This window comes from Eptesicus fuscus, chromosome 2 (genome assembly GCF_027574615.1).
Source record: "Eptesicus fuscus isolate TK198812 chromosome 2, DD_ASM_mEF_20220401, whole genome shotgun sequence".
In the NCBI taxonomy this organism is placed as follows: Eukaryota; Metazoa; Chordata; class Mammalia; order Chiroptera; family Vespertilionidae; genus Eptesicus; species Eptesicus fuscus.
Genome location: NC_072474.1, coordinates 86,780,253 through 86,805,544, shown reverse-complemented (window position 1 = coordinate 86,805,544; position 25,292 = coordinate 86,780,253). Strand labels below are relative to the sequence as shown.

At 42.7% G+C, this 25,292-nt stretch overlaps 2 protein-coding genes across 4 annotated transcripts in view; both read right to left on the bottom strand.

Moving 5' to 3' along the window:
* Positions 1-1,037: 1,037 nt before the first annotated feature.
* On the bottom strand, positions 1,038-17,557 carry LRRC66 (leucine rich repeat containing 66). Its single transcript, XM_008140298.3, is given in 4 exon segments — positions 1,038-3,699; positions 4,901-5,090; positions 8,131-8,300; positions 17,062-17,557. Coding segments are annotated over 4 exon segments (3,075 nt in total). The 3' UTR covers positions 1,038-1,480.
* A 3,290-nt stretch (positions 17,558-20,847) lies between these two features.
* SGCB (sarcoglycan beta) overlaps positions 20,848-25,292 on the bottom strand; it is a 31,862-nt gene continuing 27,417 nt past the window's right edge. For all 3 annotated transcript variants that reach the window (XM_054729125.1, XM_054729122.1, XM_008140299.3), the window contains one exon: positions 20,848-23,926. In XM_054729125.1, coding sequence (XP_054585100.1) covers positions 23,723-23,926 — 204 coding nt within the window. In that variant the 3' untranslated portion in view covers positions 20,848-23,722. The remainder of the gene's footprint in view (positions 23,927-25,292) is intronic.

Sequence of the window (25,292 nt, the reverse complement as noted above, 5' to 3'; positions counted from 1 at the left end):
CCCTCAGACCGTTGGAGGGCCTGACTATAGTTTAAAAAAAACTATGAGCAAATTCCTATGCACACTGCACATATCTTATTTTGAAGTAAAAAAACAAAACGTCAAAAAAACCCGCATGTAGCCCGCGGGCCATAGTTTGAGGACGCCTGGCATAGAGCTTAGAGGCTGCTCAGATATAGGATAGAAAAGAGGAGTCACCCTAACCGGTTTGGCTCAGTGGATAGAGCATCAGCCTGTGGACTGAAGGGTCCCAGGTTCGATTCCGGTCAAGGGCATGTACCTTGGTTGCGGGCACATCCCCAGTAGGGCGTGTGCAGGAGGCAGCTGATTGATGTTTCTCTCTCATCGATATTTCTAACTTTCTATTTCTCTCCCTTCCTCTCTGTAAAAAAATTAATAAAATATATATTTAAAAAAAAGAAGAAGAAAACAACAAGAAAGCCCACTGCATGGGAGAACATATTAAAAAAAAAAAAAAAAGAGGAGTCAGAGATAAGTAAAAAATTTTAACAGGTCTTGCTGCATGGCTGTCATGATATTACTGACCAATAAAAAGAATATGGGAAATCATGATTGTGAAGGAAAATGATGAATTTTAGGTCTCAGGAGGACCTATGTGAATTTGGGCATTTGGGTTGAGAATGTGAGTCTGGAAGTTAGGAGGGAGGTTGGGCCTAGTCGTGCAGACCTGGGCATCACCTGTATAGAGCTGGTCGTGAAGCAGCAGGGTCCAAGGAGAGGGGCAAAGGGGAGATCCAGGGAGACTTGAAACATTCTCCTGAGGAATGCTGTTTGAGAGGACAAGCCGAGGAGGAGTGTCAGGAAAGCAAAGGGGAAAATGTCAGAGAAGCAGGAGGATAAACAGAAGATCACAGATCGTGAGAGCCCTGATTGGCAAGTCAGGCCAAAGAAGGTGAAGCATGGATAATGGTGGAGTCTCTTTTTCTTTTGCAAAAACCATCACTTCTCTTCTTGAAAATTGATTTTTAATTTATACTTTGTTCTATAAAATGGTCCAACTTTTTTTTTTTTTTAGATTTTTAAAAATTGATTTTTAGAGAAAGAGGAAGGGAGACAGGGAGAAACATCAATGTGAAACCAAAACATCAGTGTGAAACCAAAACATCAGGTGGCTGCCTCCTGCACGCCCCCTAGTGGAGACTGGGCCTAAATCCCTGTATGTGCCCTGACCTGGAATGAACCAGCAACCTTTCTGTGCACAAGACAACCACCAACCAACCAGGCCATATCAGCCATGGCTAAATGGTCCCACTGTTAACACAACTTATTAAAAATATTTAGAAAGTCTCTGAATCCCTCCAGTTTTGTAGGTTCATGATCAACCTCCCAAAAGCTGTGCTGTTCTTTGTGCAGAATTTGTTAAAATCTGTTCAGCCGTCCCACCTGAGTGCTCCGGTCTGTACTAAGAATGTTACTCGCATTGCCTTTGACTTTCAAGGTGAACATCCTCGTCTTTGTTTTAGGAGAGCCGGTCCTCACCTAGACGGCCAACTCCCATCAGGCTGCCGTGGGTCTGCGTTTGAGAACAGAAGTCAGAATCATCTTTTTCTCGTTGCAACAGATTCTCCTCTGAGTACGTACTCCTGTCCCCGTCACTGAAGGGCTCCTGTGTTCTTCACGGACTGGTTTTATTTGGAAGCGCTTGTAACAACAGTACCTGGCTCTTAGAACTCTCTTCAAGATATTCCCCTCCTCCTCTGGCACACGGAAGAGCTGGGTTGTCGCCAGAGCACTGTAACAGTTGTGTTGGGCTCACAGCCTCTCTGGAGCCACGGCCCTCGTGGGCACCTGTGTCGATCTGGCTGCAAGGCGTGCTGCCCGCTTCAGAATCGTGTCGCGAGGGACTATTGCTTTCATCCGTGTCTGATCCCTGAGTGGAGGGTTCGTATGTATAAACGTCTGCATCTCTCTCACCACAGGCAGTCTTACCGGGACCGGAGGGAACCTCAGCAGAGCACGGTGGTGTTTCCACGTTGGAAAACTCGAGGTCTCTGAGTGAGCGATGCCACCCTGCTGCCTCAGACTGAAGAGCCGTGACGCAGTCGTACGCGAACATGCCCGGGGTCGTGTCACGGGCAGCACGCTCACCCAGTGACCCGGGCAAGGTCACTGGGTTCTCACATTTGTGGGTGTTAGAGGCACTTTCCCCATGACTCTTGGACACACCGGAGTCTGAACGGGAAATGAGAGGTTTTCCAAAGCGATCCTCCTGATTCTCACATTCCCCCTGCGTCTTCTGGAAGGTGATGTCCCCAAGGCTCTCGGATGATGTAACGTTGTCCTTCCTCACCCCTGGGTCCCCGTCCTCCCGAGGCTCACTGGTTCCAGAACTCTCCTCCCCGTCTGCCTCTCCGTCACTCCCATTTCCCGCACCCTCTGAACTCCCGGAGCTTAGAGTAAATAACGAGCCTTCATCGGAATCGGTGTCCAGCTCGTCCTGTGTGTCAGGAGGAGCGTGTCTCTGGGCTGGGTCCCCGTCAGCAGGAGTGACATGTGGGTCCCTGCCCCGTCCTGGGGGAAGGACCTCTGGGGACGGGTCCCTATGTCCTAGGTCACCGAGTTTGGCGGAACCATGGTAGGTGGCATGTTCCTCCCCAGCCCTGGCTCCCTTGAGCCTTGGCTCCTGTGCATCCAGCAAACTGGGAGCGCGCACTGGCGTGTCCTTAGGAAACTCCAACGGTCCCCGCCCCGTGTCCTCTCTGTCCTCACGCCCTCCCGGCCTCCGTGCTTTTGCACAGCTTGGCGTTTTGGAGAGAGCAGCCGTCATCTCTCTGGACAGTGGTGGGTCTAATGCATTCGAATCCTTATGGGTGGAGCCAGAGCCGGTTGGTAAGCTGCCAGCCATCCCGGGGATGCCCATCGAGCACCCACTGAGCGAGTCTTCCTGGGCCTCCGCCTCAGCATCCACTTCCCCGCGGACACCGTTCCTGCAGACGCGGTCCGGCTCTGCGGACGCGAGGGGGTTCCTGTCAGCACCGGGCCGCCCGTGGAGAGCGGGACGGGCCGCACGGCCGTCGGGACACACATTGTCCTTCCTCCTTCCTGCCCCAGGGCCGGCCCCGCACTGGCCCCTGCTCTGCCCGCCGCCAGCCTCCTCTCTGCTCGTGCCCCGAGTTCTGCCAGCAGTGACAGCAGCCTGTGGGCTGGCCCGTGTCCCCGAGAAAGGGTGCTCGGGCTCACAGAGGCTTAGGCCACGGGGCGCTAGGTGCAGACCCACCCCGGGGTGCTGGCCGGCCCCGGCAGCTTCCGTTTCATCGTAGAAGCCCTCGTTGGAATACCCGAGGGCAGACCCGGGTCTCTTCTTCCTGCACCGCTGTTGCCGCAGTCGGTCAATGTAAGGCCTGGCCAGAGCCCCCAGGCAGAAGGCCACGAAGAAGGTGATGAACACCGCTAAGCAGACGGCCAGGGCGAGGTCCGGGGACGCGGCTTCCGTGCCGCCAGCAGCTTGCCCATCCTGGGTGCTCCTCACCCGCCTCGGCGGCCGTCTGTGCTGCTCACGGGCCTCAGAGCCCGTGTGGTCCTGCTTCCCCGGCGTGGCTGAGCCCACATGCATTCCTTCCTGGGGCCTCTCAGCTTTGCTCCTGATGAGGCTTCTCGCGTGATTCAGATTCGTGGGAGGAAGTTGGGCCTCCCGGGGAATCCTGCTTTTGGGTGTCCACCAGTTTGCCTCCTCGGGCCCTGAACGTGGGGGGAAAACACACTGAAATTAGAGTCCATGGGTTTCTAGTTAAAGTGCAGATTGCATGATGATAAGCAGCTCTCCTGATGGGCTGAGTGATGTCTAAGGCCCGTAGTATGGCTCTGTGTGCATGCACATGCGGCTGTGGGCTCAGGGCTGCTGCTCACCAGCCAGGAGTGGTGTGTTAGGCTTCTCGCCCGATGGCTAACCTGTGGGAAGGAAAGAAGCCAGACTGGAGGGGTAACCTCGTGACTTCTCCTTCTTCCATACCCTTACCTACTGCACCTTCTTGAGAACATTCCATCAGCCCCACCCATGTTCGCAGCAGCATTTCCTCAGCATGCCCAGTGCTGGTGAGCACAGCAACTCCCAGGGTTCTCTAGTGGCTCCTGGCATTCTGCCCTCCGCACTCAGATGCCAGGCGGCTTTGAGAGAGCACGGGACACATGTGGCTGACAACACTGGCCTCCCTCTGATCTTCGTGGTTTTCTTCTAAACCTGGGAAGCAGGGCCATGTTCCTATTTTAATGTCAGTCCTGAACAGAACAGAATCCAGGACCAGGACCACTAAAAAATAAAAAAAAATAAAAAAATCTGACTTTCTTCCCCACTCCCCAGTTAGAAGTTTAAACCACCACAATAGTGGAAAAACACTTTCCAGAATGTTCAACTCCAATAACATATTCTATCACGTTGGGAGAGTGGCAGGGAACAAATAAAAGAAAAAATCTGCTTTTGAAGTATGTGTGTTTGGTGTCTTTGTAGGGTTATATTTTTAGAATGTTGGCAGACATTTAAAATAATCAGGTTTCAAGTTTTAAATGTCCTTTCTTTGGTTATTTGTTAAGAATTGGGATTTAAAAAAAAATGACACTTGTGGGGTCTTCAGGGCAAAATTCTCTCTTTATGAAATTTCTGTTTTTGACCAAATCCAGCAGTTTCTGAGATGGTGGAACTGGGTTTCTTTGCCCATGTAAAGAAAGTCATTCATGACTGAGGAAAACAGTTAGAAACCAATGACTGCTCTATGACCCAGCCTGAGGCTGCCCAAGGCCATGGATCACCACTCTTACTGTCATTGTTTCAAACAAGACTAAATTGGTCCTGTTTTTTGGTTCATTTGTTTGTTTGTTTATATATTTATTTATTGTTTCAGTTCAGCTGGAACCCTTTCGGAGAGAAGAGGGACTACTGACATACCTATAGACTTGTTGCAAACTACATCCCACTTTCTCCTCCAGGATTCAGAAATGACATTTCGGAAGACGGCCACACTGTCATCACACTGCCATTGGTTATGGGCCAAGTCAGCCTCCAGGTGGGGAAGTTCTAGAGCAAGGGCCATCATGGGCAGGATGGTGGTCAGAGCATTGCTGCTGAGGTCCACAACCTGCTCGAGAAGAAGCAAATTTGGGGCAGTCTGTGAATAAAGACATTGAGAGACAATAAACGAGTTCCAGGTCCTGTTTATGTCTAAAGGGAGGCAATGAGAAGTTGGCACTGATTTGAGAGTCAGAGGAACCGGGGATTCCATCTCTGCTCTCTCTCCGACCGTTCTGTGAGCCTAAGTAAACTGTTTACTGTCCATGAGCCCACCTGCCAAGGTTGTTGTTAGGATGAAATGCATGCAAAAGCTTTAAGGATGGTGCCTACATTAGATGATCAATCATTTTCCCTTCCTTCTTCCCTATGAGCTGTGATTTGTACTGTTAGATGAAACCTGGACTCCCCATTGTTATCACGGTCTAGAATTAGATACCAGATCTAAAATGTCTAGAAGCACGGTGTTCTCTTGAAAGTGGCAGAAGATACTGAATGATGAGCCCATACAACACAGATCTGCAGCTGACCAGAAGTAGTGAAGAGAGATCTTTTGCTTCAAGGGTAGTAGTGCATTTCTCTGCATCCGCACTACTTAGTGTGCACAAGATGACCAGTTTTTCTAGTCTAATCAGGAAGGGGAAACCAGGGAACAAAAAGGACTCAGTGACACTAGAAACACAGAGAAGGACCCAATGAAGATGGATGTGGCCGTGGCATGATGCAGCAGGGAAAGCATAGTTAGGTATAGTTCTAGCTACCATTCACAGAGCACTGCTGTGTGCCAGGCACCTTACTGGGTGCTTTACATATATTATCTCTAAACCTCCCAACAAATTCCTCATCCCACCCCCCACCCCCTTTTTTTTACAGAGGAGGAAACTGGGCTAGGGCACACAGTATATTCCACATAGCCCCTAGTACATAGCAGGTGCTCCTTAAATAGTGGAGAAAAGAATGAATGAATGAAATGGCAGAGTTGAAATCTGATCTGGCTTCCCTGTGTGCCTTCTATTCCACAACACACCCTCCTGGAGCCTGAGCTCCCACCAAACTGGAGTGAAGGGCTGGGCGGAGGGGGCCTGCAGCATGAGGCACCAGAGTGGGATCGATCTTGGGGCCTGGGGAGGGGCAGGTGGTTATCAGAAGAAGGGAAAATCCTAAGCCTTGCTGAAGAATAAGAAGAGGGCTATGGGTGAAAACTAGAGAGGCTGGATGTTTTATCTAGGTCAAATGTTTTATAAACACCACGGGAAAAGCAGCGTTGATATCCTGGATTAAATAAATCCCTAAGAGCTGATTCAAACAGCCAATCCAACGGCACCATCACCAAGACCACTACATGCGGAATCAGAATTCTCCTGGGCATGAGCAATGAGGCTGACCTTTCCCATGTTGAGTAACCGAGCAGTCTTGACTCCCTAAGGAAGGTTGCCAAAAATAGGAAGTAGTAGACCGGGATTGGGAAGGAAAAAAACAAAACTTTCCTTTGGCCTGGTCTTGCCAAGGATCAATAATTTTCTTTTGTAACCCTCCTCAACAGCTGAGCGAAATATTCTACTGTTTTTCAGGTAGTTATTTTCTTTTTTGTGCACGGCTGGCTTTTTTTTTTTTTTTTTCTTTCTAGTCTAGCAACTATGTTATGACAAATCATTGAACTGAAAGCAAAACTGGAGAGAGGCCAGAAAACTAATAAGATGATTCAGGAGAAATAATTTCTGAGAAAAGATGAAAACAGAATAGTCCAATGTGGCTAACAAAACAGCCATTCACCATCAGTGGCAGGAATATACATTAGAGAAAGCCTGGGAGAAGTATATGTTACTACACAAATCACTGAATCTAAGAAGAATGGAGTAAGAGTAAGAAAAAGGATGCTAATTTGAAATGCTAATGAAAATGTATTCTATCTAAACATGATGATGAATTCATGATATGAAAACTCTATCTGGCTTCTGAGAAGATTCCGACATGGGAAGACATATTGCACTGTGTAAATGTTAAATGCATCTCCTGAAAAAAAAACCACAACAACCCACATACCATCTATTTTAATATGCAGCTTTCTGGTACCAAATATGTTCAACCTGCTCCAAACCAGTTTTTAAGTTATTACCAAACATGTAGAAGGAATATTAGAGAAGGAGAGATTGTATAATTCTGGGCAGTTCAGGTGAATCGAGAATTACAGATGATTTAAATCATTCTTGGGATTGTTTTTTAGTTTGCCTGCAGCATCTATAACCTGTGAGCTGCAGAAGACTTATAAAGTACAATAAAAATGCATAGGAAATAAAACAGACACAGGGCAATCACACACACAAATATAGTTATAATCAGTAGACAATATACTAACTCAGGTCCCCAGACAATCTGACTACATATTTGTGGTGAATTGGGGAGCAAAGTTAAGTGGGCTTTCTCATCTGCTTTTATAATTCAGCAGATTCTGAAAGAGACCCCAATGATTCTGCCTCCTAGTATTCATGCCCTTGAGAAATCTCTTCCCCTTGAGTGTAGGCGGGGCCTGTGACTTGGTTCTAACCATCAATCAGAGTATGGAAAAAGCAATGGACATCACTTTGTTGATCTCATATTCTTCGTACTAGCAGGCTCTCTCCTTTGGGCTGCCATGCTGTGAGCTGCCCTTTGGGGAGGCTGACATGGCACAGAACGGAGGGCAGGCTCCGGCTGACAGCCAGCAAGGAACTGAGCCCTCAGTCAACACCCACAAGGAACTGAATGAAGGTTTCCCCTTCATTTCCCCATGACCTTCACCTAGGCCTTCAGGTGAGAATCCAGTCTTGGCCAACACCTTGATTGAAGCCAGCGGCAAATGGAGACTTGGAGTTGGGTTTAATTTGATTTAGAAAAATAATGTGCCAATTGTTGCTGCTGAGTATTATGTTTGAGCAAAATTCATTACTGAGACCACTGATTTTTAAGGCAAGAGAGAGACTTCAGCAATTTTAGAGGAATCTTAAAATAGACTTACATTTTTTTGATTAATAGTCAGTACTACTGAACATGAAGAAACTCTTAAAATATTCTTCTAATGTAATTGCCCATATGTCTGTGTATTTGAAATATTATAAAAATTATTTTATAACCTGTAACTTTTTGAGGTCCTTGAAGGCTTCTGGATGAATTTTGAATATCTTGTTGCTCCTTAAATAGAGGTTCTCCAACTGCAGGCAGTTATGAAAATCAAACACACCAATTTTCAATATTCCATTGAATGATAGATCCAAACTCTGCAATGACTTCAGTTTCCACAATCCTATTAAAATTAAAAAGCAAATTAAAACATTGCCCTGGCTAGTGTGGCTCAGTTGGTTGGGTATCGTCCTGTGCACAGAAAGGTTGCTGGTTCAATTCCTGGTCAGGACACATGCACCGCCTGGGTTTTGGGCTCGGTCCCAATAGGGGGAATGCAGGAGGCAGCCAATTTCACATAGACGTTTCTCTTTCTCTCTTTCCCTTCCTCTTTCTAAAAATATCAATGGAAATGTAGGAAAAAAATCAAATTAAAATATAAACTGTTGATATTGACTGAAGGCACTGTTTGTAAGGGCGAAAGATTAGAAACAACCTAAGTGGTTTCCAATAGAGAAGTGGTTAAACAAAGCATGGTACGTCAACACTAGAAAATACTATGGAACAGTCTTAAAAGAGAATGGGGTAGAGCAACAAGACTGCACGAGAAGGAAGATGTTAAGTTGCTGTATCAAGTATAATGCCAGTGTTCTTGAAAAAAAGGAGCCATTTGTACCCATATACATATATTTTGAGTGGGCAGGAAAAAAAGGCCTGGAAGAGGTGAACTAAGCTATTAATAGTACTTACACTTAGGAGGAGAGGTGGGGTTAGAGAAAGAAGGAAAATTTATTTTAGACATCTTTGAATTCTTTCTTTCAATGAGTATGTGCTAATCCTGTATAATAAAAGCCCCTCGGTTGATGTCGGAGAGCTGGTTTCGGCCTGATCCCAAAGGCCTGGCTGAGGGACCCCACTGGTGCACGAATTTGTGCATGGGGCCTCTAGTTTTATGATAAAAGCATCAATTAAAAAATCTAACTTTGAAGAATAAGTAAATATTTATTTGATTGAACTATGGGTAAAACTGAATAGTTGTTTTGATGAATTATTTATATGGGTGAACTCAGAGTTTTCAAATGTTAATGACTCTGTTTTGTAGCTATATCCTTTCTTTTATCTACTTATTGTTGATATTATAACTATTTTCTAGGCATTCTAGGATGTTTCAAAGGTAGTAAATTCTAGCTAGATTTTGTGTTCTGGCAAAATAATCTAATTGCCTTTGTATTTCACCTGATGCCAGAGTCACCAGGAGGCGCATTTGGCACTGAAAAGAAAGCTTGAGAAGGAGGTGTCAGTCACAGCGTCTCCCAAATTTGATTTACCATCTGAGTCCCACAAGGAAGCCCTGCATTTTTACATTTCCTTCTGCTCTGCTCTCATGTATAGTCTGTGTCTTTAACCAACTACCACATAACAGATCAAGTTGGTTCAATTCCAGAAGGATTTATTCTTTGACTACTGTCTTTGGTGATGAGGACAAATATAGCATAGAATCCTTGTGTCTGGTTGAATGATAAAACCTAGAAAAAGTTACTAGTTATACAAAGCACTTATACCCCTCCATCCAACTATCCATAAGACGATTCAGGTCAGAGTGCATGTCTTTGTGAACTCCTCCAATGCCTGGAATATAACATGCACGCAGTAAGTTAGAGGTCACAGTGTTTGGCCTGCACATAGATTTAAAAATTAATGAGCTGACAATAAAGATTCAATACAAAAATGTTGTGTATATATAGCTTCTCTTGAATTATTGGAAGTTTCAAGTGGCACAAGATGTTTGGCTGGAGCTTAATGAGGGTGCCTGTCTTAGATGGGCATGCACTTACTGACAAGTGTGATTTCTTTCTACTCATGTCTCTATCAAAAGTAGGAAGACAAAGGCTAGGCCAAGAAACGTGCATGTTTTAAAAAAAATGGGAGAGAACCAGGGCTGATGTTCAGCTGGCATATGCTGGTGGGAAATACGTCGATATTGGTTGGTAAATTTGCCATTCCTGACTGAATGCCCCAGCATCTGTGAGCTGCTCTGCTGTCCTAGGCACTTCAATATTTCCCCTCCTGCCCCCTGGAGAAAATGTTTCTTTGTGGAGCAAAGAATATTCCTACATATTTTAACATGCAAACATATGGGTTTGTGAGAAAAAAAAAAGTGAAACAGAAGACATCAATATGAAAGGAGCTATAGTTTCCTTGACATTTTTGTGATACCTGCCTGCCCTATGCAGGGATGAGAATTTATGGTTCCTGCAATTTCTCAGCACTTAATTGAATTAAATATGTACACCTGGAGATCAGTGGAAGGAAAAAATTATTTTTAAAACTCTGTTTAATTGTGTACTCTTTCTGTGCTCTGAGCATTTCACAAACACCCCCTTTTAATCCTCACAAAGCCCTGGGGGTTATTACCATTTTACAAATTGCAAAACTGAGGTGCAGCAAGTTAAGAACTTGCCCCACGTCATGGTGGGTGGAGCTGGGATTGAAATTCAGATCTTTTAACCATTCATTACCATTTAGTCATACACACACACACACACACACACACACACACAAAGACACGGTCAAGGTCCTGAAAGATAACTTGAGTTTAGAAAAGGAAAAAGAAGGTGGGGAGTAGGGCTGGGCTGTCTATGAAAGAGAATGGTATGGATCATGGTATACATAAAATACCAAGTGTATTGGGATTGTTTAGTGATTCTACTTGTATCATATAGCAAATAGGGCACTTAAGATGTTCGGTTTATCCAGCTCTGTTTATAACTTTTTTTTAAAAATATATTTTATTGATTTTTTACAGAGAGGAAGAGACAGGGATAGAGAGTTAGAAACATCGATCAGCTGCCTCTTGCACACCCCCTACTGGGGATGTGCCCGCAACCAAGGTACATGCCCTTGACCGGAATCGAACCTGGGACCCTTGAGTCCACAGGCCGACGCTCTATCCACTGAGCCAAACCGGTTTCGGCATCTGTTTATAACTTTTAATGTGAATCAGAAAGTACCACTTAAGGTCTCCATGCCTCAGTTTCCTCCCTTAAAAATTGTTTCTTGCAGGTGAAATTGAATCTATCTTTGATTACTATGGTCAAGTATTTTGAGCTCAGTGGAAGCCAGATGTAACAGTTTAGATCATTGTTCAGCAAGCATTCACTTTACTTCTTCATCCCGTTGAGTTGAGGTTGGTCATGTGACTTGCTTTGGGCAATGAGATGTTAGCAGACATGATGTGAGCCAAGATTTGAAATGTGATGGGGATTGCTCCCTTGGATTTTGCCAAAGAACAGTTATGAAAATAACATGTCCTGATTAGCCTGCTGATCCGAAGATAATGAGAGAGATTACCTTTTTTATTTAGGGTCTCTCAAAACGGACTTGGGGAATTTGAGAACTCTTCCATGATACTTGGCTGACACTCTCAATGGGGGAAAATATGTTTTTTTAAAAATTTTACATGGTGAGTCAATGTTGAGGGGGTGTGTACTCAAGTGACTAAAAGAGGTTAGGAAGTGCATTAGCTGAGCCTGGACGTCAGAGGGTAGATTCTATATTTCAAGAGAGGAGAGTCAAATGCTGGGAAGAAAATAGGGAGGCACTTTTTTTTTTAATTGAACTGCTTTCTGATGATTGTATAAGCTGGGGAAGGCAGGAATTTGATTAGCCTTTGCATTTAAGAGGCCAGAGGCAGTTTTATTATTTCTAAGAAATTATCTCAGTGTTTATTGGAAAAAAGGCCAGAGAAGGTATGCCCAGACATTACACCACCTTAAAAATATTCCTTTGGAGTATGAACTTCCTAAATGTTCTCCCAAGTATGATACCTAATAACACAGAACAATAATGTTCAGGGGTCATGGCTTCAAGTTCAAAGAGTACTAAGAATTAGAATAGAGTCTGGAATGGTCCTAGATAAGAGTTATTGATAAGGCCAACCCTTAATGTAGTCAAATTTATAGAGGTGAGCCAAAGACCTTGCCCTCTTAGCTTAATGACATACATTTTGTTACTACTTTACAACCTGAACTTTAAAAAAATATATTTTTTTTTATTGATTCAGAGAGGAAGGGAGAGGGAGAGATAGAAACATCAATGATAACAGAGCGTCATTGATTGGCTGCCTCCTACACGCCTTCTACTGGGGATTGAGCTTGCAACTCAGGCATGTGCCCTTGGCCGGAATTGAACCCCGGGACTCTTCAGCCTGTAGGCCGACGCTCTATCCACTGAGCCAAACCAGCTAAAGCCAACCTGAATTTTTTGAAAACATTGGTTATTGGTGTTCCCATAATCATAGCAATCAAGATGAAATGCTTAATTTCCTACAAATGAAAAGAATACAATGTACTTTTGTTTTTAAAATACATGATTTTGTGGTTGTATTTTTTTTTTATTCTACCAGCTTCAAAGTCAGGTATTATTTCATCTAATTTCTAACACATTTATCTTTTGGGTTCTGAAACTTAGTTGTTAAATGATGTCAGGCTATCACATCTGGACTGTCAACCTAACTGGAATCCCAGTAACATGTTGGTTCTGAGAGATTTCTAGGCACTCTGTGGCATTCCGGAAATACTGCTTGATGAAGGTGGGATAGTGTAACTGGAGACCTGCCCCATTGTTTTAAAATTTTAAAACTGATTTTCCATTATTAACACTATACTCCAAGAATGTGGGAGAAAGGTAGAATGGTCATTAAGGTTGAATTCATGGCTGGCTTCTGTCTTGTAAATACACTGGCTGGCACCTCCTCTGGGTATTGTCCCAACATGAAGCTTTTTGGTGACATCACAGCTGCCTCTGAAGACAGGCTGGGCCGACAGTGGGTGAGTCACTGTGATAGTTCACCCTCACAGAAGTGGGGTTTCCTGGGTGAAAGCAATTCTTTGTTAGCCCACGGGACATGAGCTATACAGATACAACGTGTGCTGGAAGGCCAGTTGTTGATCCCTGCTTTCCAAGATACATATCTCTAAGTTAGTATTTCAGATAAGACCAAACACCTATATAAATTGTTAGACACCAATGATTCTTGGCTCATGAATTACAGTGGACTAGGAGTCCCATCTACTGCAATAGTTATTAAACTTTTGTTGTTGTTGTTAATCCTCACCTGAGGATATTTTTTCCATTGGCTTTTAGAGAGTGGAAGGGAGGGAGAGAGGGGCAGAGAGGGAAATAGGAGAGAGAGAGAGAAAGAGACAGAGAGAGAAACATCCATGTGAGAGAGACACATTGATTGGTTACCTCCTGCATGTTCCCTGATGGGGGGCAGGGGATGGAACCTGCAACCCAGATATGTACCCATGACCAGGAACTGAACCTGAGACCCTTTGGTGTGAGGGCTGAGGCTCTAACCACTGAGAAACACTGGCCAAGGCTATTTAGCATTTTAAAAGATAACTTGAGATTCTGACAAAAACAGATTTATTATTTGTTTCTGAATAGATTGTTATTCTCAGTTTGTGCCAAGAGAGTAATAATAACTAATATTTGCATACTGCTTTACAAGGTTACAAAGTGCTTTTCACATATTTTAATAATATCATTTATTATGCCAAATACTATGTTAAATTAGGTTCTTGAAAGACATTTTTTTCTTTACACCTCACAGCAATTCTATGAGTAAATTCCACATTATCCAGATATTACCTTTAAAAAGGCTTAGAATAAAGGTATTGAAAAAGCACAAAGGAAATGTCAGAAATAGCATGGCAGGCAGCACCTCTCTTACCAGCTTTTCCCTCCAAAGTAGGATTTTAAAGCCAGATTCATCCAGCCATAGTCAGAGAATCATAAAATGGGAAGGGATGTCGGAGCGGGCTCAATCTAGTAAAAACTGAAAATGCATGTTGATTTTGGAAAAATAATTCATATCACAAAATGCTATGGGTAAAAGAACTCTGAATTATATCCAATTAGATTCTGGGCTTACACTAGACTTCCATCACCCATCTGTTTCATTCATCTCTCTGTGGTTTCATTTGCTAGAATTCTAATAGAATATAAAACATAGGGTTTGTCATTTCCCTTCTTTTTTCTCCTTTGGGAGGCCAAGTTTAACTCAGAAAAGGAAGATAGGGGCTGCATCTGCATTTTACAGGGATATTTGGTCCTTAAATGGAATTGTATTTGCCCTAACCTCCGATGAGCTCCGGGAAATTCATCTGCCGTCAGGAGACACATTCGGCATTTCTCTATCTACTCTTGTGGTGGGATAATATTTGACACATTAATTTTTTACCTCTCTCCGTTTTCCCCTTTTCCTTTCTCTCCTCCATTCAAGCAGAAAGCTGTCTGTGTTAACTGCTCCAGGGGAGGCACATTGTGAGGCACAAAGCAGAGGAGTCCACAAGTCTTTCTGGCTTTTGTTTTCCACAGGCCTAAAGTTTTAAAGGAAAGAAATTTCTAGAACTAGACAGAAGGTTTTGAAGAAACAAAAAGGGGGAAGAATTTTTTCCAAACTGAAAAGACTGAAAAGAAATGTTTTTTTGGTTAATGGGGTTAAGGGTCAGATACACACACACACACACACACACACACACACACACACACACACATACTTTGATGCCTTGTCAGGGTATATGATTCTAGAGCTGTGGTACAAGTCTGAGAAAAGACAGAGGAAATCTCACAAAAGACTGAGGTTAAGTACAAGTACCCTGTAACCCACCCACAACCTATCCTAGTAGAATTCAGGCTCAGAATCAGAAATTATGTTGAGTTATCCTATATAATAAAAGGATAATATGCAAATTGACCTTCACTCCAACACACAAGATGGCTGCCCCCATGTGGTCAAAGATGGCTGCCCCATGTGGACACAAGATGGCCACCACAAGATGGCCAGCAGGGAAGGGCAGTTGTGGATGATCAGGCCTGCAAGGGAGGGCAGTTGGGGGCGATCAGGCCTGCAGGGGAGGGCAGTTGGAAGCGACCAGGCTAGCAGTAGAGGACAGTTAGGGGCGATCAGGCCTGCAGGGGAGGGCAGTTGGGGGTGACCAGGCCTGTAGGGGAGGGCAGTTAAGGGTGACTAGCCTGTCAGGGGAGGGCAGTTAGGGGCAATTGGGCCAGCAGGGGAGCAGTTAGGCATCAATCAGGCTGGCAGGGGAGTGGTTAGGGAGTGATCAGGCTGGCAGGCAGAAGTGGTTAGGGGCAATCAGGCAGGCAGGCAGGCGAGTGGTTGGGAGCCAGCAGTCCTGGATTGTGAGAGGGATATCGGTCCTAAATGGGCAGTCGGACATCCCTCGAGGAGTCCCAGATTGGAGAAGGTGCAGGCTGGGCTGAGGGACACCCTCCTCCCCATGTACGAATTTTGTGCACCGGGCCTCTAGTAGACAATAAAAGATTATATCTCTAGTACACTTGAATTTGTGGGTTGAGATTCACATCTACCATACTAGTTAAAAAATATTATATCATTACACTATTACATATGTTATACCATTATATCTAATTGCTTAATTAGGTAAAAATATTCAAACTATTTGGTGATATGAAAATATAAGTTATGAAATATTATGGAAAGTATATTCCAATTTGAAATAAAAACAGGTACATAGACCTAAAGAATAAACTTAAAGCCCTAACCGGTTTGGCTCAGTGGATAGAGCATCGGCCTGTGGACTGAAGGGTCCCAGGTTCGATTCTGGTCAAGGGCATGTTCCTTGGTTGCGGGCACATCCCCAGTAGGGGGTGTGCAGGAGGCAGCTGATCGATGTTTCTCTCTCATCGATGTTTCTAACTCTCTATCCCTCTCCCTTCCTCTCTGTAAAAAATCAATAAAATATTTTTAAAAAAAGATAAACTTAAATAATATACATTACATGAAGGACTTCAATTTTTCCCTTAAATTTTTTCTTTAAACCCTAATATCCCACAAATAACAGGTATTCCTTTTATAATAAGTACAATACAATAAACATTGTAAAATAAGATGAAATTAGTTTACACTTTACACTGAAAATACTGCACACTGCTTTTATGGAAAAGGTCAGGGAGAGAAGACTCCTGCCATTCTCACCCACTTCTGCTGATATGATGGCTGGAATAGTAATTCCTTCACCCCTTCAGGCTATTATTGTCAAAATGGTGCTTAAAACCAGACCAGATGTGGAGAAAGAGCAAAAACTAAATAAATGAAAGAAGTGAAAAATGAGAAAAACCAAATATGCATCATTTGGGATGGAGAAAAATGACAATATCCTCACACTTTCTTTTTTAGTATAATGTCTTATGTAATTAAGAATTTAGCAAATAATTCCCCAAAACAAACAGGGAAAGGAAATGGTCTAGCATTCCTGACTATAAAAAGGGCAAAGGAAGCTCCGGCTAATGAGCGTGATACATTTTCTAAATAAAACATTGATGGATTAGCTAAGGAACTCCAACATGTAGATTATTGAATGTCAGAATGGATTAGAGTTTATTATAATAGGAGGATATGTAGAGTATCCCGTTAGAAACCAGGATAAGCAATTTACATTTTAATGTATAAAATTAGCATTTTTCTAGTCTACACTTGGAGGGCAATTGGATAAGTAGAAAGAAAAGGTATTCCAAGAAAAAATTATAAATATGGCAATAAATTTGAATTGTGTTACGTATTAAAAACATCTGAACTAGTTATTTCTCAGGTAATTTAAAATCATGCATTATTATTTAGCACTTAATACTTCCTATGTCTCTCGACAAATCCACATAACATTAATATAAATTATAGTGATGGAAGATTAAAAAGCATTGACTATAAATTCCACATATTTTAACTTCAAATTCCACGAAGAAACTCCTTTTATTATATTTGCTTGGATCAAATTGCTTTACTTTCAGCCATTTCCTCAAAACTGAAAGCAAACATGGAATTCTCCTTGGCATAAACCATGAATTCTCCACATACTTATGATGTCTCGGTCCAGTCCGCCTCTTAAGATTGTACTTACCCTTGGGAATGTCACTGAGTTTATTTCTTCGAAGAATTAGCAGCTTCAGATGTGGAAGCCCACTTCCCAAGCTGCTTCTGTGGCCTTTCACCCAGGGGCACTTAGGACTGGGCAGATCCAGGGAGAGGGAGTGGATGGCATTGTTGCTGAGGTTTAAGGTTTCCAAACCAGGTAAATGCGCAAGAGGGCTTAAGGTTATTTTCAACTTGAGATTGTTACTGAGGTCCAGATGTTTTATGTTCCGTTTTTCTTCGTTTGTGGGCGATTGTAAGAGGCCCTTAAATAAAATGGAACTTGCATCCACTGTGGCTGCCGTCTGTGATATGTCCACAGGTATATCCTGCTTTCCAGTAAAGGAACAATTCGCCAGGCGATATCCATTCCATTGGCACTCAGAATTGAAAAAAATACTGCTTTTCCTTGCCGGGTTTGTCATTGCTCCAGTAAAATAAAGACCCAGAGCCATGGTAATGGCTCTGAAACAAAGGTTTTTCATAATGCCTGGAGAAAGGAAAATGAATTGACGTATTCATTATAACACGTAAAAACTAACAGCAAATAAGCAGAAAATTTACTTTTCAAGATCAAGGCAAATTATCTTGCCTTGATCGCCAATTTAAGTGAATGATTTCTTAGAAATTTCTTAGAAATAACAGCATTAAAGTGTAGCTACCAAAAATGGTATAATTATAGTTTAAAACTACATTTATGTCACATTCTACAAAAAGAACTCCCCCAATTTTTCAGAAAAATACGTATTCACTTTGGCCTCACCTCTGTGCCTGCTTTTCCAGGACCATTCACGCTGCAGTCTGCTTTGGAATGAGGGAAACCTACCAAGATCAAAGGCTTCTCTGCTTCCTTGCTGGTCATTTGAACAGAGCAAAGTCTAGTATCTACAACACTAGTATCTACATAATCAGTCACGTGACTTACTGTGTGAGTGGCAGGCCATCCAGTTACACTGAACTGTGGATCTGTTTGGGTGGAAGGTTCAACTCACAGATTTGTCTGACTTCAAATCCTTTTGAAATCATTTAGATATATTCAACACAAATAAAATAGTTATAAAAAGCGTGCTCTGCCTCTGAACCATGAAGATGTATCTATATATATAAAACCCTAATATGCAAATAGACCGAATGGCAGAACAACCGAACAACCAACCAACCAGTCGCTATGATGTGCACTGACCACCAAGGGGCATGCGCTAAACATGGCGGGTGTCAGCAGTAGGCGGAAGAGTGTGGAATATAGCAGGCATTGGCTGCGGCAGGATGGTGGAGCAGGTGAGCAGGGATGCCAGCCGCTGTTATTGGGGTGAACCTCTGGTGGTTGCTGAAAATTCTTTGCTCCCGCGCACCATGGTCCTGCTAGGCACTTGCACCTGCTGCTGGCGCTGGCCCCGCTTGCACCCACTGCCTGCACCGGGCACCAGCCCCAATTGCTTGGCGCAGGCAGCAGGTGTGAGCAGCAGCTGCCAGCCCTGATTGCCCCTGAGGGCTTCTCGACCTCCCCCTGCTCCTGAGGGGCAATCAGGGCACAATCATCAGCATGTGCGAGTGGGGCTGGCACCATCAGCACATGGGAGCAGCGGCAGCGGGAGTGGGGGGCTGCCAGCAGAAAGGGGATGGGGAGCTGTGGTGGGAGGGGCTGGGAGAGGGCAGGGAGGATGGGCCGAGACCTGCCTCTGTGCCTACCGCAGCCTCGTGGCCCACAGTTTCTTTTAAGGTGCACAAATTCGTGCACTGGGCCCCTAGTTAAGATATAAACATCAAGGATCTTTTTCACCAAAGATTCCTGAGAAGCAATGAAAAGTTTTAAAACAAATATTTACACATCTCAATGGCTAAATATATACACAAAGTATTTTTAAAAGTAAATGGATAATTTTTTATTTAATGACACTAAATTCCATGAATAACTACATTATTCAGTATGTAGGCTTGCAGCAAACTGTCCCTTTCTGCTCTAATGGCACCATTTAGTTCATTACTGATCTGAAATACTAGAATGGCTTAACTATTTCTCCTGCCACAGCCTCTTGATTTTCCTTCTTCTTGGCCCATCCTATTCCAATGGGGTATTGCCCCGTAACACTGTTTTCCTCATATCATTCCCTCATTGAAACGCCTCAAAGAGCTCCTTAGTGCCTGTAGTCCAGTCCCTCAGGTTGGCATGCAGGGCTAACTAACTCACGGACCACTCAGATACACATGGAGCCATTGCAAGACGTGGCTGTCTCAGCACTATATATGGACATCTCATGCTGAAATGAGCTTTCATACATTCCCAAATCCAAGCTCAATGCCTTTTCCTCTCCTCACTCCAAATCCTACATATGGCCTGAAGACCCCTTTCCCAGCTTTAGCCTATTTTATCTTTTCAGAAATCTTTCAGTAAATATTTATGAATGGATGCATTAGTAACATTCAGTTTGACAGAATATCAATATTATCCTGTATTCCTATTTCTTTGTTTTGTGTCTGTTTTAAACTCCCTGGAAGGCAGTAAGTTCCTTAAGGGCCATGTTTTCCATGGGGTATGCTGCATATGTAAATGTCTCCCTCATGTTTTCCATTTTTAATAGTCCGCAGTCTGTTGTGGGGCTATGCTCTGTTCGGATGAATGCACACAGCGAATGAAATGTACCAGGCAACTTTTAAACTTTGTTTCACATAAGGTCAATTCTCCATGTTCTGAAGGGCATCTAAATTCAGAGACACAGGGCCATGAACTGCAAAGGTGCCCTGCAGCATGGAGAAGTGACTTATTTTTATAATGTGGCTCTTATGCAATACCAGAAATTGAATTAATTTCTAGTTGGAAAGATATTTGTTTCTACAACAAAAGCTGCAATCGTTATATATACAACTGTATACCAAACTAATGCAATATCAGCAATAAAAAATATAGTAATTCACAGGCATGCTACTTTCCAATATTGAACAGAAACATTTGGTTAAAAAATACTTAAGGGGAGATAAATTAAAGATTTTCATGGACCTGGTTCTTTCTAAGTTAAAGAGATCTATACATTGACTAATAGATTTGAGTTCAAAACAGCTAGGTAATGGTAATCTTATGTCCTTAAAGTAAAAGTTATTAATATGTAAAGAAAAATGACATGGACTACATATACTAGTAAGCTTATACATATTAGGTAAGGAACCCCTGAGAACTCTAGAAAACTTTTCTGAGGAAATGATAAACAACTTGGTAAAATGTAAATCTTTAAATGGACATATTCAAGCTGAAGTATGAGGAAGCAGAACTACTGGGTGTGTATGGGTGTCGGAGACTGAGAGAGATAAGGGAGGGCAGTAAAAAAACAAAGTAGAAAGGAAATAGAGTTCGTTCTTATATAAAAGGAAGAGAAGTTAAAAACACACAACAGCAGCACTGTTTCCAAGCCATACCTTATGATCTTTAGGTAGTTTCCAAATGGGTCTCTACCTGGAGCAAGCCAGGTGGGAATTTTAGACCTGAGCTTCTGAGGCTCCACCCATCTGCCCACGGAGCTGCCCTGTGGCAAACCTTCACCCTTTCGTCACAAGGCCCTGGCCTCTTGCCACAGCGACAGCGTGCACATGCCCCTGGGACACTGGGGAATGCGCAGAGGGAGGGAGACTATCCAAGCTGTACAGCTTCTACCTCTGAGCTCGAGGATCAGAGATCACACAGATACTGACGGGTGCTCCACTCTCAAGCTATATTTAAACTCATCATGTCTGTATGATTAAGTGGAAACCTGATAATATTTTAGCCATTAAAAAATTAACAGCAAACAGTTGACAGAATCTTTATTGTAAACAGAGGTCATTAATAGTTGTTACAAACTGAACTGAAACTCAAAATTAGCAATCTGAATCAGATTGATAGGTTTATTTTTGTTTGGCATAACTTGTCATCTTTGCGCCTGCAGCACTTTTAAAAAGATTGCTAAAATGATCAGCATATCAATGGTCTCCTTTCTGTCAAGTTTAGCACCAGAACATCCTTACCCTCTTAAGAAAACTCATTCAAAACAAGGTAGAACTTCCACCTTTTATAATCAAAGTTATTACACAAATATTGTTTTACAATGCAGAAGAATACAAATAAGTGTATTTTAAGTATTACAGACCATACATGGGCAGTCCCCACCTTTGTCGCTTTGTATTTTCCTACCTGCTCTAAACTATCTTGCTTTCATGTCATGTGTCCCCCTGACCGCTGCAATCCACCTCTGAAGTACCGCACTAGCCCTCTCCCCCAGCCTGCTGCTAGTCACAGCAGTGCTCAGCGTGGGGGAGGAACAGCTGGTAGAAGGAGGAAGGTAACATTTCAGTTTATAGAAAAATACCATCTGGTGGTGAGAATGAGTAGCTGAAGCTTTACTGTTATGCAAAATAGGTCACAGGTAAAAAGGATGGTTTGTTCTTGATCTGCTCTCTGTGAATCTTCCACTCTACATTTTAGTGAAAAGGCAAGGACGACCTTCAAAGTGTCCTCAAATACTATACCTGTTACCTTAACAATCAGTTCTATAAAATATCAAAATATCCTTTGTCAAAAGCACTTAATGGAGATGTATCAAAAACAGAAGTATTTCTCAAAGAGGAGCAAAAATAGATTTCATGAATTATATTCAATAAATAAAACATTGTTAAGATAGTGTTTTGTAGTTTTTGTAAAAATATTTAAAGAAATATTAAAAACAAATCTAAATAGAGCAGACAAGTGATGAATGTAAAACTTAAAAATATACTAAGCATCTGAATGAAAATTTCAATGATTTTTTTCTTTAATATCACTCAGATGTTAATTGGTACTGAATATATTAAAATAGGTTCTGAATATCACTGCAACTATAATACCCAGAGGTCAAAAATTTCTTTCTCTTTCTTCTTCATTTAAAAACTGCACTCAGTATTGTATAGCAAGTCAGTTTCTATTTTAGTATACTTTAGTACACTACTCATAATCTCTAAGGCATTGGGTTGTTCTGTCAGAGAGAACTGTAACATACTGAATGCAAATTGTTTTTGTATTGATTTTCCTATCCACACAGCTCAAAGTGTCCATGCCAGAATGCAGGCCGGGGCCAACGATTTATCACTACTGCCTCCTTACAGCACACTACTTCAAAGTCTCTGTCCTTGATACTGTGCATGTCTTAATAACACCAGAGAGTGCCTTTCAAGTTGAATAGAAAATACATTAAAAATCACTGACTTGAAGGTTGAAAATCATTACAGTGGGATGGTGATGTTAGAACAGAGATCAATTCTCATACTTAAAAACTGACGTGTATTATTTTCTGCACTGCACCCTTAGTCCAGTGCATCCCAACTTTTTTCAAGGCGTGGCACACATGAAAAGGGGTGGTAATCATATGGTGCACACTGGGGTGCACTACCAGCCATTCCTGGACAGCAGAACTTGCCCCTTCTTGCTGTGCTGCCCTGGGGGCGGAGGGTGTAAGTGTTTGGCAGCCCCCTTTCCCCAATTCAGGTACTCAGTGCGCCACGGCCCACCAGTCAGGAAACTGGGTAACCCACAACCAGGCCAATTTGACATTTTGGAACTGGCTTAGGAGAGTTTAAAATCTGAAAGGATTGGCCTTTTTTTTTTTTTTTTTTAAACATGAGGCTGACTGTTTTTTTAACCAGAGTAAGTATACCTGCTTGATTTCCTTTTTTAAAGTTTATTGTCTAAAGTTGATTTGATTCTTATCTGTAAGTCTGAATTTGTCTTTGTTCATCTTTGTAGAGTTTTAAATAATTGAAACCAATGCATTAAGTGAAAATAACAAGGTATTTGGATGCAGTGTATCTAGGTTTGAATCCCAACTCTGCTATTTTTTTACCAATCAGTAACTGTGAGATCAGGCAAGTTTCTTAACTGTCTGATCCTCAATTTCCTAATGGTAAAAATTGGGACAATAATGTCTAGTTACAGAGCTCGAGTGAGAATTAGAGAGAGTACACATGCAATGCCTAGACAATGCCTAGGATGTATAAGAAGCTTGATGAATGACAACTGTCATCATTATCTAAAAGTTAAAGCTAGGATGGTATTTTAATTTCTACCACACAGTGAACAGTTAATATTAATATTTAACAAGTAAACATTCTATTACAGAGTATTTTCTTCCTAGTGCAAACTAAGGAACCACGGTCTTTTACCACCTCACATATGTGCAGTGAGAATGTGGTGGAAAGTTAATGCACTAAAAACCTGTCTTGCCTCTTAGAAGCCAAAAGAGAGCATGTAACATTTATTGACAGTGTACCTTTTAAACATCTCAAGGGGGTCTATGCCCATTAGTTACCGAAAGTTTACTCACATTGAATCTAACAGTTGCTTCAGCCCTTCATCTTTTAGACAAGGAATAGTGGAGTTTTAAAAACACTTTTAAAAATTTTGGATTTTATTCACTTCTGATAATTATTTTAGAAAATGTTAACTTGAAGATCAGTGCAACTTAATGAAAGGTGTATTAAATTTAGGCTCTCTGAGACTGTTTTAAATATGGAGACTGTGTAACAGATACAGTAGTGCTCTGCAGATAAAATAATTACCAGTATCACAAACTCTGTAAAAACATAATTGCATGCATACTCTTAAAAAAACGTCAAGTCAAGATCTGAACATATGGAGGACCTCTCGGGTTCTTCTAATGAGTGTTCCCACAGGGGTGGTCTGAGACCTGGCAGCCCATGTTCTGGCCGGTCACTTGCACTTTGAAGAGAGTCCCGTCGGCGCACATGCAGAGCTTGTAGCGCACCCACTCCCCAGCCCCGAACTGGTCCCCACTGGAGGAAGTAGGCAGGCGAGTGGTGCTAACCATCACGGACCCATTGAGGATGATGCTGTTTTCCTAGGAGGAGAATAATAACAAGACCTATTTACCTCCACAAATGGGGACACAACAAGTTTAATAAACAAAACTTACTGGAATATTAACAAGTACAGAAGGCAGTAAGAAAGAGTGAAGTCATGACCTAAACGACAACAAAGAAACCAAAACTAACGTCAAGATTCAACCAGTGGCCTCTTAGTAATCGTTTACAACGGATACCAATACACAGTTACACAATTTACTTCTTGGCTAGTTAAAATTACATCAGAATTCCTAAGTGCGTGACGAGGCTGATGTTGATAAGGTCTCAGAGCATTTTGTTTACTTCCTGAGAGAGTTTTCACAGTTACTGCTTGGTAAGTTTCTGATGAGGATAAGAATTTTCCCCTAGAGAAAATTAACTTTAATTTCCACTGTTTTTGCATCACACAGATGAAGATTCAAGCCGTGTACTTTTGAAGACCAGGCACTCCAAGGAACTGCCTGGAGGGTCTCATCTTCAGTCCCAGGAACTTGCTTGTATTATAGGCCCTTTCTATCTCCCTTCTTTGCTCTCTGTTTCCTTTTCTTCTTTTCATTCATTCAACAAATAATTATTAAATGTCTACTCTGTGTTAGACACTATTCTAGGTGCTGGGGATACAGCAGCCAACAGACAGGCAAAGTCCAAGTTTTCCTGCAGCATTTTAATGGAGAGGGACAGACAATAAACACATGAACAGGGAAAACTAATAGGACATCATCTGAGAAAAGTCAGTCAGGGTGCGTAGAGAGAGAGTGACCAGGCAGGATTCCACTTTACACAGGTGGTTGGGGAAGGCCTCTCTGATGAGGTCCAAGTCCAAAGGGAACTGGGTCATGTGAAGGAGTGAGCCACGTGTGTTAATGGGGAAGGGCACTCCAGGCAGAGGCAATGGCACCGAAGGCTCCAAGGGGAAGATGTGCCTGGGGTTCAGGAACAAGTAGGCGGCCAGTGTGGCTGAAGCAGAGACCGAGGGGGTACATCGGTAAGAGATGAGTCAAAGAAATAACTAGGGGCCACACATGTAAGGCCGAGGAATGGACTTTGGATCTTATTCTGAACTAGATGGGAAGCCATCTGTAGGGTTCTGAACAGGGAAGTGGTATGATCTTTTGAAAAGGATCACTCTGGCTGCTGTACAGAGAACTGACTCCAGGGCCAGAGAGGAGGCAGGGACCCGCAGGAGGCTGTTCAACAGTGCAGGCAGGAAATTGGTGGTGGTGGCGGCACAGCCTGAAGGCTTTGCTGATGGACTGACAGGTACCACTTGGGAACCTTGAAAGAAATGCATGTTTGGGGAGGGAGGGAAGATATCAAGACTTTAGTCTTGTTGTGTTTGAAATGTCTATTAGATATTAAAGT